The sequence below is a fragment of the Megalops cyprinoides genome, chromosome 5 (assembly GCF_013368585.1).
Source record: "Megalops cyprinoides isolate fMegCyp1 chromosome 5, fMegCyp1.pri, whole genome shotgun sequence".
Lineage (NCBI taxonomy): Eukaryota > Metazoa > Chordata > Actinopteri > Elopiformes > Megalopidae > Megalops > Megalops cyprinoides.
Window position 1 is genome coordinate 37117695 of NC_050587.1, and position 16147 is coordinate 37133841.

The 16147-nt window shown below is 47.0% G+C and overlaps 1 protein-coding gene across 2 annotated transcripts in view; it reads left to right on the top strand.

Moving 5' to 3' along the window:
* LOC118777460 (astrotactin-2-like) overlaps positions 1-16147 on the top strand; it is a 286377-nt gene that overhangs the window by 246457 nt on the left and 23773 nt on the right. For both annotated transcript variants that reach the window (XM_036528373.1, XM_036528374.1), the window contains 2 exons: positions 8470-8603; positions 9416-9564. In XM_036528373.1, coding sequence (XP_036384266.1) covers positions 8470-8603; positions 9416-9564 — 283 coding nt within the window. The remainder of the gene's footprint in view (positions 1-8469; positions 8604-9415; positions 9565-16147) is intronic.

A 16147-nucleotide genomic window follows, 5' to 3' on the forward strand; every position in this document is an offset into this window, starting at 1 on the left:
ACGGTGTGCTGGTGTTGCCGTGGACTCAGTGCGATTGGGAACCGCATGCCAATGCTAAGGGTTGCATTGCAGTTCTCAAAATTGGCCTGTAGGTGGTGCAAGTGATCTTGCTTTGGCAGTGAAAAGAGAAAAAAACAAGAGGGTTTTCTCTGCCCCCCAAACTGAAGAAAACAAAAAGCTTATGGGATATGATTCCGTGGTTATGCATTTCACACATTATTTTTATTGTCAGGAAAAATTAGTCTTTGTTCCACTGAGGGGGCGGGGAGGGCGAGCTGTAACCCAGAATCTGCAATGATGTAATGCCACGGCCTCACATTATTTATCAGCACAAAATAAGAAATATGAGCTTCTGTTGACCTTTCTTTTGCTGCATCAGTATTTCACGAATGTTCTAGACTGTTAGCTCATCACTTTCTGCCCAGTTTTCCCCTCTCCTAACGCATCGATGTGAATGTCTTCAGAGTCCGTAGAGCTGGCCAACGAAACAGACATGAGGCGTTTAATGGCCACTATAAGTCAAGTGTTCTTTCCATGTGGAAAAAAAGAGCGTCCACACTAGCTGTTATGTTCTGAATGGGACAGGAGGTCTGCTGGAAATGACGGCCCCTTTTTTATGAAGAAGCCAGAAAGTCCCTTTTAGCTGAAAAACTGTGCATGAAACTCCCTTCAAAAGGCACTCTTCTGAGAGTTCCACCCACAGAGGGACTGTGATGCTCCTACCTTGTCAGAGGGATTTACCATGCCCTAGAAACAGGGCCTTACAATGCCCTATATAGTTAAAAGAGATTGGATACCATGCAGGGGATCATGAGTTTTATACTGCCCCACATAGAGAGATTTGTGATGCCCTTTACAGACAGATGGCTTCTGATGCCTTTTGCTGATAGAACGATGGATTGTGGTGCTTTACCTGGACAGAGGGATTGAGATGCCCTGCTGGCAAAGGGGTTGCGATGCCCCATTTTAGCGGGCAGAGGGCGCTGTGTATCACAGGTCCTGCCCAGGGTTTCCTCCTGTTTTTACTGACCAGCGATCGGTCAGCCATTTACCAAAGGCCATAAGCCAGACAGTGAATTTGGTACATTCCAGGTAACCAGGTGATAGAAAAATTCAGATATTTATCAAGGGTGACGCAGAATATAATTTGCAAACAGGACAGTAGTTTAAAGTAGCTTTCCTCTGGCTGTGAGCTGACACCCCACCACTGATCGATGAGGAGTGAAACTGAGCTACAGCCGCGTGTCTCTGCCTGTTTCCCTGTGGTTTGTTCCAGCGAGGCACAGTTGGAAACTGGAGCTGGTGTCTGAGCGGTGGAGTCTGTCTCGGGACCGTGAGAGGTGACATCCGTGTCCTCCAGCAACTCGTGCTTTACAAACAGTATTTTTCCATCCCCAGGAAGGCAGCAGCGGCAGTGAGGTGTAGGCTCTCTGCTCTGACGTTGATTGAGCGTATTTAACATTCTCTTCCCAGGGCAGAGGCTCTGGAATGTTACTTGTAATTAAAGGCCGCGCCCGGCTCTGATTCAGAGTGACAACAGGTGCCGGGACTCACCTGTGACGAGGTTCCCCGTGACTGTGGTTGAGGGTGCACACCTCAGCCAGGTGGCCGCACTGCAGCCTGGGAGGAGAGGATCCTTAAATATGAGGCAGACATACGCGCAAGCAGATATTTGCACACAAACGGTGTACGCACATATACAATGAAACACAGACATGCGAGCATACCTACACACGTATACAAAACACCAACATGTGGACACATAAACAGATACACAACACACACACACGTACACACATACATATATATACACCCACACAAGATGTGCTGGTGGTACTGCAAGAAGCCACACATCACAGAGCACACACAAGGGAAACGTGCAGGAGCACACACAAGAGAAGCATAAATTCCTGCCAATAGCAAGAGTGTGAAGAACAGCAAAAGGCTCTAATCGAGAGTCCCATCCATGCGTAAAACTGCGGCAGAACAGAACGTCCTCCTCACTCCCCCCCCCCCCCCCCCCCCACCAACACTCCCCATCCCCACATCAGGGGGGGTGGGGTGGGGGGCACAGCGGAGTGCGGGGTTCTGCCTCAAAGGTGACAGTGATCGTTAGCCGGTGATTGAAGTCGGCGACCTTTGGAAGGAAGCAGCGGTCTCGCGGCTGGGCTCCTGAAAGCCTCCCTTCCAATTAGCTCAGCAGCCACTGTGCTCCACGCAGCCCGCGAGCTCCTCGCGCCCCGACCTCCAAATGCCACGCTCCCCTGTTTGAGTCCGCCCGGCGCACTCACCTACAGCAGCCGCCGCAAAAAAGCCTCTCCCGTCACATCTGCGGAAGACTGCACCGGTCGCTACACAGACGGCCCATCACGCTGACGGTGTTAATGTGAGTGAGAAGCAGTTCCTATACTGCCCATATTGAAATGTATGCGCCTGGAGTGAGGGAATAAACTTGGCACCGATGGAGGCTTGGTAGTCCAAGCACGTTTGCATCATTTCGTGAACATGAGTGAACATGACATATTTTAGCATGAGCAGTGTTGGGCCTGTGCTTTCTTCATTTTTCATGAATGCTGTTACTGAGTAGGTTTTTTTCCAGCTGGACAATGAGTATGAGATATCAGCTCTTTTGAAACTGAGCGCCTCCATTAACTTCTCTAAAGGGTTAAGTGTAGTGCACCTTGCAGTTACCTTTGCAATAATCTAACCGCTCTGAGCTTTTGTTTGTTTCTCTCATGTCAGCCTACTTCCGGCATCGCAGAGGGAGGTAGGTTTTGTAGGTTTTCTGTTTGGAAATACTGTATCTGTCCACTCAACTGTGCAAAGCATACTGCGAAAAGAGCAAATAAAACATAACGCTTAGCCTCAGATGTTCGAGTTACGTTTTTATCTTCTCATCATTTCATTCCATCTGTGTAACGACCCTCAGCAGAGCCCGGACTCCTGAAATATCAAGCGTTTCCCTGCGCTCGTACGGATGTCTGTGAATCCACCTGTGCCTCTGGTTATTTATGACATGGCATGAATCTCTAGCAGCCAGATGCAGTGCTAATATGATGAGTGCAAGTGTGTGTGTTTGTGTATGCCTGTGTGTGAATGTTTTTTATTGTATTTTGCCATAAAGAGAATCTATATCTAAACAGACCTTACAATCAGCTATAGATCAGTAAAAGACTTTTGAAATTAAACCCCAGGGCACGTGTTACATTGGTCACATTAAGCATCCACCAATTTAGAGTCCCTCACAAGGCCGATTTACATGTGCCAACCAAGGACTTTCCCTGGGTTTTATTGCTTTGTAGGACCACCCTAGGTGCCAACCCTCCAACACAGCAATCTGTCCCTCTTGCGGTCCTGTAATACAGAACATACAAGCTCAGATCAATCCCACAACTCACATCTGTTCCAGTCTTTACTTCCTCGTGTCCCACTCTCCACAGTATAATCACAGTCTAACAATGGAGCAGCCATGCCACACAGCATTAAATCTCAGAATGAAAGAAATGTTTACCACCAACAAGGGCTGTTACGGCGAGAGAAAGGCTTTTTTTTTGATGAAATTGATAAATAGCCCAGTTAATAAATAAGTAATCCAACACAAATAAGGACTGCCAGCGGATTTGCACCCTACCTCAGCGGGGCTTTGATTAAATTGTGGCGGACCTTTTGAAGAAATTGGATTTGTTGCTTATGATTCATAAGACCATATATCTCGCTGCCCAGGCCGAGCCTTAAATCTCCATTTACTGTCTGTTTTTTTGGCTTCATAAATATCTTCCCTGGCACATGATGGAGAGTGGCTGGGGGTAGGACGGAGGCTGAGTCACACCGCTGGTCCTACCAACATCTTTTAAAAAGCTGTCGTAGAGGAAGCAGTAACATAATGTGGCCTTTGGTTGCCAGGGTAACCGGAACGGGGTTGCCATGTAACAGCACTGATTGTGATGGAAAAGTGTATCTGTTGCCCCTCGCTGAGTGATGTCAGATAATCCTGCAATGTCCTTCCTTGTATCACATCTCAAACAAAAGCTGTATCAGGGCCTGATTCTCTACTGGGCAGCTACTGGTCTCACTTGAATCGGGCTGTTTTTAACACTACTAAACACATTGCAATTAAGTATGGCTGTTCATTTAAAGCTGTTGACACACAAAACAGGTAGCAAATAGGTAATAAACATTTACATTTAAAGTATGAAATAATTTAGAGATATATCTGTTTTTTTTTTTTTTCCTCTTCTCAAAAATGATCCTCTGGTAATGTACGTTCAATGTACAGTAGATGCTTCAAAGTAATGTCAGGTGTTACCATTGATATTTGCTGGTAATCAAACTGCAGTGACTTTCTGAGCAAAGCAGTGTACCAACAGCCAAACTGAAGATGCAGTTCGCCGTCTGCTTCCTACGGGACCACATTAGTAACGGCGCGGTCACATCCACCCAGCTCCGCCGTGAGCCCATGCCCCCGGGATAATTAGATGGAGCCAGTATCCTGGGCCAGCTGGCTTGTGTTTTTGCGCATCAGGGGGCCGAGCGTGGACAGCGAACGGCGGGGGGGTTGGGGGAGGGGGGCGAATCACAGACACGCATTAGCTCCGGGGTTAAAAACGTGGAAAACATCCGGACGTCGCCGTGTTCGCCGTGGCACCGTTTCCAGAAACCGGCGCAGGCGTTCTCAGAAAGCGCCAGGTGCGAGGAGGGTGCGCCGCGCACCCCCCCGGGGCGCCACCGGACCCAGGACACACTGAAGGGGGAGACAGAGAGAGGACGCCTGCTCTGTGTCTCTGTAACCAGCAGCGTTGGCCACTTACAGGCCTTACTGACACTGTGTTGAGAAGCTGGTCGATGCTTCTCACAAAACAACAGAGGGAGCAGGTTTTAAAAAAACAAATAAAAATTATTTAATTTTTTTTTTTTTTAAATCAACAAAGAAAAGAACCAGCCTTGGGGCACACACAGCACACAGACAAAGTCCTCAAGCAAAAGTCTGCCCTCCTCCGTTCGGTTAACAGGCGCAATCGGACCATGACGATTAACAATTGAACAATTATCCTGTTTGCATTGAGTTCACTGAAAAGGAGCTCAGCAATGGCGAAGCTGAAATTAGATTAACATGTAACATGCATTAAACAATTAAACCAACTATTTAAACCGAACACTTGTGGATGGAGGCCCTCCTTCACACCCTGTACAAGCGAAGGATTGTCCTTTCATGGGACTGCTGAAGGACCTCTTACAGTATGTATGTCACGCCCGTGGAAAAATACCATGTGTCAATATTTGATCAAACGAGAAACTGAAAATGTAAGGTACAGTTTTTTTTTAAATATAGAAGTAGATGCCTGCCATATGTTTCAAAAACATATAAGTGATTGCAGCTTTCTTGTATGCAATCCTACTCCCAGAGGTTTGGCATGTAATTCAGAATACATTGTACCATAAGTTCTGCGGCTTATGTGTGCACCGATACATTCATTTCCACGGGCCTGACGGTGTTTTGGTAGACAGGGTACGTACTGTTCCTGTTCCCTTCCCCGATCCGCATCGGTGGAGAGGTACCCCTGTCCTCCATCAGGTCTGCATGGCGAAGTTAATGTGATCGCCCAGATACGGAGACTTTGGGGTCCCCCCTCCCCCGACCATTCACAGGAGCGCAGATCATATTCTGCAGGGAATTCCTTGTGCTGTTTTGTCAGACACTGCAGTGAGCGTTCTTGTTTGTCTTTCAAATGTGTATCACATGTTGGGTCTGCAGGTCTCATGAAAGGATCATGCCTTGGGTTGGATGTCTTAGGCTTTCCTTTTCATTTTTTCTGCATTTTTTTTTTTTTACCCCCCCCCCTGCGAGCCCACCGTGATTAAATTATGTGTTTATTTAACAGAAACTTAATTGCATTACTTTTCAAACATATACATACAGACGTAGGGCTGTCTGTTTACCAGATGTGCAGTTATGCAGTTAAGCATACAAATGGGTTTTCTCTCATGAAGATCATGGGGGGGTTAAGTCTGCAGCAGGATGGAGCTGTGGGCTTTAGCAGTTATTTTTCCTGCTTGTCTCATTTTTCTAAGCGTTTCCTCACGTTTTCAGTTTGTTTGTTTCCAGCAGGAAAACATTTACATGACACCAATATTCTGACCTGTATACTGACACCAGTATAGAGACCTTTTTTTGATCTTCTGCAGTCACTATTGAGCTACTTGGGCTTGAGGTTTGTGGGGATTTGGCAGCCTTATAAAGGAAAGTCATTTTGTTGCAGTTTATTGTAGTTTTTGTCTTCAAATGGACTCTACAGAAATCAATTACCTGCCAATCACACTGTTGTGTGGGTGTGGTTTGGGGGGTTTTTTGCTGGAGATCACGGCCTATTTCTCAAACCATTGAGGAGGTCAGTTTAGTTCCCACGCCAGGCGGTGTGTGTGCTATTACTACTAATGTTGCAGCTGTGAATTCACAGATTTGCTGATCATCTGGATGGATTGTCCTAATCACTGCCCACTGTGATCAGTGAATCTTTGCAGTATCCTATTCACACAACTTTGATCAAACCAAGGGGAAAAAAAGGAAAACCAGCCCATTTTGTGAAGGCTGGTCATCGCCCAAGCTGCTGCAGCAACGCTGGTGACCACAGGGGGCTGTGTTCTCCCAGAGCTTTGACCGGAGTGGCAGTCAAACCTTGATTTCAACCAAACTGCCGCTTCAAATGATCAGCCACATCAGAGGGGCCTGCAGTGTTTCGAGCAGGAAGCGCGGATGCCCACAGTGAGGTTGTTTGACTTCTGTTGTGGGAAGCAGAATTAGATATGGATGTGCAGCACACGGGTATGGTCACAGCCCCCCGGGACGTTTAGCGTTTCCCCCACGTCCAGACTGGTCATGTTGACATAGTCCATGCGCTGTGTGTGTGATGACTGTGGCCCTGTACTCTACTAAAGGCACTTATTTAAGGCACGGTGGTTTGCCGAACGGAGGATAAACCTACTTCTTCTGCTAGATCCATACGAAGTGCAGTCGCTTCGTTTTGCGCATGTGTACCTGAAGCACCAGGAATACCTCTCTAGCCCTCGGAAAGCACATCGTTCTTTGACTGCATGCTCCTTAGGCCTCTTTAGCCATGTTAGCATTAGCATGCGAAAACCTTTGTGTTCTGCGGCGGTTCTTTGTTAAAAAAACTATTAATCAAACGTATGAATGTGTTAATGAAAGGCTGCAGCCACACAAACCCTCCTCAGAGCGCCGTTCTTCCCTCTCAAGGCAACTGACTGTCCCATCCCGACAGGGTTGCTCCTCTCAGCCACAATCTCTGGCTGTACTGGCCCCTCAGTGGTGGAATGAACTCTCCACGGGACTCAGGACAGCGGAATCACTGGCCAGCTTCCAACACAGACTGAAGACTCTGCTCTGTCGACTACATCTCAGTTCCACCTCAATCCCCACCCCCTAACACCTCCTGCTCCTAGTATTTGCTGTTTATTTTATGTGTGATATTGCGATGTGTTTTGGGTTCTCTGATGTATTGACTGATGTATGGTAGTACACTTAGCTTCCCTTGTCTGGTCAGGTTGCACAGGTTAACTTAGGGTAGTGCTTGAATAGTGTTATGATCACACTCACTAGTCTGGGAGTGATGTTAACCTGGGCTGACACTGTTACTCATTTAACATAAATGGATACACTTCTGTTCTGTTTTGCTGGACTTCGCTCTGGATATGAACGTCTACTAAATGAATGCAATGTAAGGTAATGCTCAAGGTCTAAGAATGTGTTTTTCTTCACCTATAAAAAATATTGTGTTGAAAATTTAGAAATGGCATCAGTCCATAGGCTGTTTGGGGATGGCGGAGTTGGGTTCATGCTGGGTCGTTCATATATGTAGAAGTGGGAAAGCCAAGGAGGGGTCAATGTCTCTGTACATGCATGACTTCAGCCCATTTAAAAGAGCAACAACAACATCAGATCACAGTTCATTTTTTTCCTTCTCTCTCGAGTGACTTCCTGAACAACTTTCTCAATGTTCCATGCAGTTTCGGTACACACTGTACTTTCTAGAAAGAAAGTGTTCTGTTTTTTTTCCTTTTCTTTTTCTTTCTTCCTCTTCTTGGTCGTGGTTGGCGGTTTAATGTACAGACTCTAATGGAACACTGTGACACCTGGAACAGCAGTCTTGCGTCACTGTTTATAATTACCTCCAGAAATGATCTGGTCGGTGATAAGGGGCCCCTCTGGTGATAAGGTCGCGTGGCCCACATACCGAGGGCGCCAGGCTTGGAGAACATTGCCGTGCGGGACTCGTCAGAGGGTTGCTATTTTTTCCGGTGGAGGTGAGAAAATTATGACCCCCCGTTGATGAATGGCACAGGGTGGGGGCCGGTGAGCAGGTACGCCTGGCATCGGGTGAGTCAGACCTGCGAAGGTAAAGTCAACCCAGTGCTTAATAATGACATTTTTCTCACCTGTCTGCCCCCCCGCAGGCCTTCAAGAGTGCCACGATGAGCTCGTACTGGTGCGCCGGGAAGGGTGATGTCATCGATAACTGGTGCCGGTGTGACCTGAGCGCCTTCGGAAAGGACGGCCTGCCGAACTGCAGCCCCCTGCATCAGCCTGTGTAAGTCACACAACACCCCCTCTCCCCCGCCCTCCCTAAAAACTCCTCCACACCACACTGTGTCAAACACCATCCACGCCTTCCTCTAAACAACCAGTGAGTGCTGGACAAAGCGTTGTCCTTCCTGTTGGTTTGTGTACCATGCCTCAGTCTGTCTCTGGGGTGTGAAGGAGAGAAAGGGCTCATCAAGACCCACCTCTTCAGACTGCATCTTGGTTCCACTTCAATTCCTGCCCCCTAACACCAGCTATTTGTAGTTCTTGCTGTTTGTTTGACATGTAGTATTGTGATGTGTTTTGGATTCTGTGATCTAGTGACTGATGTATGGTAGCATACTTGGCTTCAATGTCTAGTTGGCTTACACAAGTTAACTTGTGGTAGGGCTTGAATAGTGTTATGCTCACACTCACTGGTCTGGGAGTCTTGTTAGCCTGGCCTGACACTGTTGCTCATTCAATTTGAATGGGTACATTTACATTACATTTACATTATTGACATCTTATCCAGAGTGATATATATCAATGACAGTTTTCACAATGTTATACATTTATACAGCTGGATATTTACTGAGACAATTGTGGGTTAAGTACCTGGCCCAAGGATTCAGCAGCAGTGCCCTAGTGCCCCAGGGAATCGAACCGGCAGCCTTTTCAGTTACAAGTTTTGCTCCTTAACCTCAACACTGCCGCCACGATTATGTTCTGTTTTGCTGGAAGTTGCTCTGGACGAATTGAATGGAATGTAATGTAATGGGTGATTCCACCATGAACATGGCCGCCACCTCACGCCCCCTCCCCCTCCTCCGCCCTCAGCCTCCGTCTCGCCCCCCACATGGAACCTTCCAGCACCATGGTCGCCCTGGAGTGGGTGGATGTCGAGCCCATCATCGGCTACAAGATCTCAGACTACATCATCCAGCACAAAAGGGTGGAGGACCCCTCCGAGGCTGAGATATACACAGGTAGGCCCCCCGTGGGGCCCCAGGGGAGAGGGTGGACCTGGCTCTTTGTGTAGCCTGTTAATATTTAAATAGTACCAGGGAGTACCACTGTGGTAGAAGCTGTTTTTGCTCTTTTTGTATTGATGGTCATGCAGGTGTAACAACTTTAGCATGTTAACAGCAGTGTCGTGTAGTTGTGAGGTCACATGGGTGAGTCCCCTCGTGGGATTGGGCACAGAGTATTTTTGAGATGGATTTCTGTTGTTCCAGGGCTCTAACTGTGTTTTGAATGAGAGAATGTGTTAGATGATGAAGAATCTGTTGGAATGGTCAGTCAGGCATTCAGCTGTGTTACGTCTGTTATGATAGCCTAGTCCGCACTTCAGAAACGCCGGTATCTTTCCAGGATTTTCACAGATAGCAGAAGTCACACGGTGTTCGTTGTTTTTGTTCTGCTGGTGCTAGCCGGTTTTAAATTTAAAACAAAAATTAGAACAAATTATGTACCCAGTTGTGGTCTAGAGGGGCAGGGCTGAACGTTGAGGACTTGAAAATAATTAGCCACATCATCGTTTCCGAAATGCAGCCTCAGTGAGATTGCATTATACCGTTGCGTTGATTTCATTACAGCTGAGTCAACCTCGTCGTCAGACACGATATTAAAAAAACACCTGATTCAATTGGCATTCAGATTCTAATTAATGACGCATTTCAGTTTGCGAATGCAGATGTATGTTATGAAGGGGAAATCTCCAGTCACCGAACAGAGGGCAGCACAAAGTCGCTTCCCGACAACTGATGTAATCATTTGGTCATTTCCAATCAAGGAATGGCGTAGTTTGGTAATGTTCTCAAAGGGACACTGTCATAAAGAAGTTTCGTCAAAAACGCTGAGCCCTCGTAACGCAGTTTATTGACGTTTTCTGACCGTTCTTTCATTTTTGATCAGTCTGAAAGTTCACCTCTGCTATCTGTTGGCTTGGTGTTTCACATGTGCGTGCACAGAGGTTACCTCATACAATCAAACAATGCGGTTGATTATTTATTTGCAAGGTAGATATCCAAGCCAGAGCAACATATAGCTCTTACCCTATAGGTCCCTAAACTCCAAGCTTGCAGTTCCTAGAAGTCCTACCCATGCATACAGGGTCACAGCAGGATATTCTTTGAACCTGTTCAGATTTGATGGTATGACAGTAATCTCCCACTTCGAATTAACCCTTTCGTATGCGACTTATTTTATGCTATGTAGCGTGCGTGTTACGTTACATGGTTTGTTATGTTTTCATTAGCATTATTAAGCTTCTCATAGTTTTCACCCCCCGCATTTGCTGTACTTTGTAACATTAAATCACTGTTTCCTCAAAGCTATCATTAGTTAGAATTTTTCCAATGTAGTATTCTAATCACACCGGTATGACCGTTCACGTGAAAGGCCTAAGTACAGCGGTGTGACCATATGCGCGAAAGGGTTAAAATCCATTACCTTCTGATTTCGAGAATCCAAAAGGTATGCCTTCCAGTCATCGACAATAGTGCCGCATGTTTGTCCAAAAGCCATCGTGCCATCCAACTGCCTGGCAGGGGACAACGGCTGGGTGAGGAACGGCCTCTGTGGCGGGGTGGGGGTGGGGGGGGTAGGGGGGGGGGGGGGGGGGGGTAAATTTAGATAAGTGCTCACTTTGATGATCTTGTGGATGGTGAGTAAGCCTCAGCCCCATGCTCCTTTTAAAAGAAAAGATTATGCATGTGGTTGGTATTAAGGAGGGGGAAGGATTAAGCAATTTGACGGGATCCATAACTGGCGCTTACCCAAAGTGTGTGCGTGTGTGTGTGTGTGTGTGTGTGTGTGTCGGGGTGGGTGGGTGGGGGGGTGTTGGGGAGTAGGGGGAGCAGTGAGTCAGCCTGTCACTAACAGACGCTTAATGAAGGAGAAAAAGAGGAGCTGTTGAGCTCAAGGGGTTTAGTCATCGGAGATCGGAGGGGTAATGTAGCAGTATAGGACCGAGAGTCATGAGAGTGACCCAGCCGGAGATAGTCTGGTCTGGCTTGTGAAAGGGCTCCTGGCAGGGGTAGGTGACGTGTGACTCATCCCTCCCCACCAACGCCCCCCCTCATCCCCCCCCCCCCCCATGTAGACAGATGAAAAAGGTCCGCACTCTCTTAACTTTCTCCAGCAGAGAGTTTTTGGGCTGCTGTCAGTCCAGCAGTAAAGTCGGCATGCTTTATTGGTTTCGCGTGCCCGTTCCTTTAGGCACAAGCGGGGGGGGGGGGGGTTAAGAAAGGATTTTTGAAGTCTGCATCCCCCCAGTTATCATTCAATTCATATCGTCAAGGAAGGGAACTATTGGCATGACATCTTTCAGCTGTTCAAATTTGAAACATCTCTGTTTCGGTCTCAGAACATGCTCTGGCTTGTCTGTCATAAACAATAAAACACGGCTCTCACTGACGGATGTTGTACGGCCTTGCATAAATAGACCAATTGCCCTCCATCATTAAGATCAGAAGTGCTGATATAAAGTTGGAGGCAGAATTTACGGGATGGTGGGGATTCTCTTAAAAGTGGGGAATTGTGCTGAATATTTCGTAGACGTACACTGACAGCTCAGCCAAGGGTCAACAGTTTTGTTTTAATCTTTGTTCAAAATATGGAATTTCTTTCAGAAAATTAGGGACGCTTATCCAAATGGCTCATCTCCTTGTAAAACAAGGTCATTTCGATTTTTAAAAATCCAGCCAGAAAAAAGTGCGTAGATGTATACAGAACTTTCACATACAGGCGAGTTCTGCCATGTGGGGTTAGAGGACTTCCTTTTGTAGTATGATATTTCATACACAGTGTGGTTTTGCTGCAGATATACTCGGTTGTAGTTAAATCCATTTTCGGCTATATGGTTTTATGCCATCAGCATTGGGCCCAATGCTCATGATATGGTGAAGCAAGGCGTATGTAATCCCCCACTATATTCACTTTAAGCCAATTTCCATTTTATATGCCACGATCCCATAGTGCACTACAGTACAGCCAGTGCTGATTGGAGGATTGGCAGTCATTGTCAACCAATGGTATAGTCCAGATAAAAAGTCGTGATATCTGGGCTATAGGACTTAGCCTGCTTTCAGATCAAACATGTCTACCAACTGAGGCAACAGGAGCTCTTCATAAGTAACAACATGTTTGATTTTATTTTCATACTCTTTGGCTGTAGATTTAGCGTGGCTCACTTGAGCAGCATACTGTGCTGTAAATCAGATCCTGTGATTAGTGAGGATAAAGTACTAGGGCTGGATCTGTAATAGCACAGACTCAAATCCCAGGTGAGCCAGAGCCGTTGCACCCTGGAGGAAGGCAGCCGGCCTGTAACTGGAAGAAGCCAACTGTAATCGATACTTTAGGAATTTATAAAGTGTCAAATGTAATATATATATAAGTTTCCTTTGGAGCAGGGCATCTGCTTAGCAAACAAATGAAATGTGAAACATGTGGGGTATCAGGTATCACTGCATCTGTAGAATGACCTTTATCTCTGCACCCCCCCCCCCACCCCCCATTCCATGCCCCCCACCCTCACTAAGCTCCACCGTTGTACGCTGTCAAAAACACTGGAGCCACACATGATGTATGTTTGCCCCCATGTTGTAGCAAGCCCACCCCGGTACTGGAAAGCTCACTCATCTTGTCTCCTTCTCCTGTCAGCCAACGCAACACATCTGCCTCCGCGGAGTCTCGCTCTCTGACCCCTCCCTCTCCCCCCCTCCTGAAAAAAAAAACGGGGCTCGGAGCACACAGGGGCCACCCCGTCCTGCACGCCCTTATCTGTGCCGCCCGCCCTCCCGCCCTCTCGTCACCTTGGTTGGGTTGCGAGTGGCGGGAGGACAGGGCCGTGGCGGTGGTTTGGAGCCGTCCCTGGAGCTAACGCGCAGATTTTTCTGGTGAGGTCAGCGCAGCGGGAGGGAGCGGCTGGCGGCTTTGATGTGGTTGGACGGTAGCCCGGTCATCAGTACATAAATCCGCCCCGTTTATGCACGGCGCGATCTCCCTGGCAGCGAATCAGTCACGAACGCCACAAACCCCCCCACCCCACCCCATCCCACCCCCCCGCAGGTATCGTTTGTCAGCCTCAATCTCGGCGCATTATCGTCATACTTCGGGAGGCATCTCTGCCTGCTCTTGTTTATGGCTTTGTGCTACTTAAGCAATGTTTATCATTTTTATCTATTTATCTTTTTATAAATGTTTTTTCTCTCTGTTGTTAGTCGCCATGGTGAGCGGAACATTCTGAGGCTGCTAAACCGCACTGGATGGGGCGGGGCTGACAGTCAGTAGCCGATTCTTTATAACTGTCCGCGCAAACACTGTGTGCGGCACAGCGGTTTGGCAGCGTGACTCATACCCGCGGAGCTGCGGGGTCAAATCTTTGTTGAGGCAAAGCTGTCGTACTTTTGAGTACGGGGGCTTAGCCCGAATTGCTTCGCTGGTAAATGTCCAGCTTCACGACCGGCGTGCAAGAAGGGGGAGAGATGTAAATCACCTGTACATGTATGTGAAGGTGACCCCACAAGAAATTAAAAATATTCCTCCATTTCTCTTTTGCTCTTTTAATCAACAGTAACACATTCACCCAACAAACAATGTATTGTTTTTCTGAAGAACAAAATTATACAAAAAGGCAGTTCTGATAGTTTATATCAACAACATTTGCAAGCTATTAGATTGCACACACAGTTTTGGAATTCCATGTCTCTGTCTCTGTCCAGCAAGCTGTGATAGGCAGCCACGCACCGGGCCACCAGCATTGCACCACCTCTCTCTCTCTGTCTCTCTCTTTATTTCTGTCTCTCTGGCTCCCTCATGTTGCTGTTGTTGACAGCAGTATCTCCAGTAGGGTTTCACAACAGACGAGTGTGTGTTCACCTCAGGGAATTGACTCATTCCCCACAGATGGGATCTGTGTTTGCTAATTAGACTAAATCAAATATTGTGCATGATGCCGGCCAAAGCTGGGGAAAGCAGCATTCTCTCTCTCTCTCTCTCCCTCTGTCTGCCGTCCATACACAGGAATCTCAGTGATTGTTTTGTTTGTGAACACTCCTCCCACATTAGATGTACCATTGAAAATGACTGTGGCAAGCACTCTTGTCCATTACTTGCTACCAATCCCTGCTTTGGGTTGTGGGTTAAAGAAACCCCTGGCTCCATTCAGTCACTTTAAGCTGTGTTTCTGTCACTACAAACCAGTGGTGATTTGTGGTAAATTGGGGCATACGGGGTAACGTCCATCACTACGGTGTGGTGGATTAGGTAAGGTTATGGCCTAGGGTGCATTGTAAGGTAATTGAATTTTATAATAAAGGCTTCTGTAAAGGTTTGCATGGGGTGTCGTAACTGCCTGATGATTGAGCCGTCTGCCAAGATGCCAGCGCTGGGAGTCACACAACCCTGCTGTCATTTCCGCGTGTGCCACCAGACTGCAGGATTAGCCCCGTTCTCATTTTCTGGGGGATTGCTTTTATCTCCCACCCCCATTCATAAGAGGGTGGCTTATCGGGATCTTCCAGGGGTCAGACCCCTCATCCTTCCTCTCCCTTCTCCTCATCCTCGCTGTCTGCCTGGATCATGTGGTGGGATTGCTCTCCCTTACATCAGGGGCTCTGAAACGACTTCCCCCCGTGTCCATAGCGCCAAGTCCTCTCTATCACATGACCCGTCTCAGACTGCAGCAAATTTAATGTGTTCTAGAGGAAATTACGCAGACTGTAATTCGCACCAGATAATTACCCGAAGATTAAGGACAATTTAAAAAGAAAGTGTTTTAAGATGACTTTAAGACCATGTCATTATGCCTGAATGCCAAAACCAAATGACAACCCACTGATGACGCAAGCATACTCTACCGGCAGTGTTAATTGCTCACTCAATTCACTCAACAGATCATACATAGTTAGATTGTAAAACATACATTGATTTACATGTGTTTTAACAGAATACAGGAAAATCTATTTTAAGATGGTGCCGTTATATTATATATAAAATGCGTGGCACTTGCTTTGAATGTGAAACATATGTTAATTTAAGTGACAGGAAATCTAATTTGAATAGCAATATTGTCTGAAAGTGCCTTGCACTGTGATTATTGAGTTCTGCTCTTTTTTCGCCTCTTCACAGTACAGTACAAACCTGGTAGGGACACTTTTTTGGGACCCCACTCACAGTTTTAAGAAGCACCGCCTTACATTATTGTGTGACAACTCCAACCCTTCAAACGTAGTTAGCCGCGATGCGGCGATAAGCCCTGCCTCAAACAGATTCAATTAAAGGGAGATAAAGCCTGTCCTTGAGGATGATGGGAAAGAACAGACAGGAGTGACACAGCAGACTTCTCCCTCATGTTTTGTTTGGTTAATTAAAGATGACCTCATCCCTAAAAATGGATTCTGGATTCGCTCCTCATCATGAGTCTCTCCGTCAGCAGACTGGAGAGAACGGGCCGGGAGCCAAGATCCACATCTGTCTGTCTCTATCTCTCTCTCTCTCTCTGTCTCTCACTCTCTCTGAGTTGTCTGTCACTTTCTCTCCTCTCTCTCTCTTGCTATCCTTTCC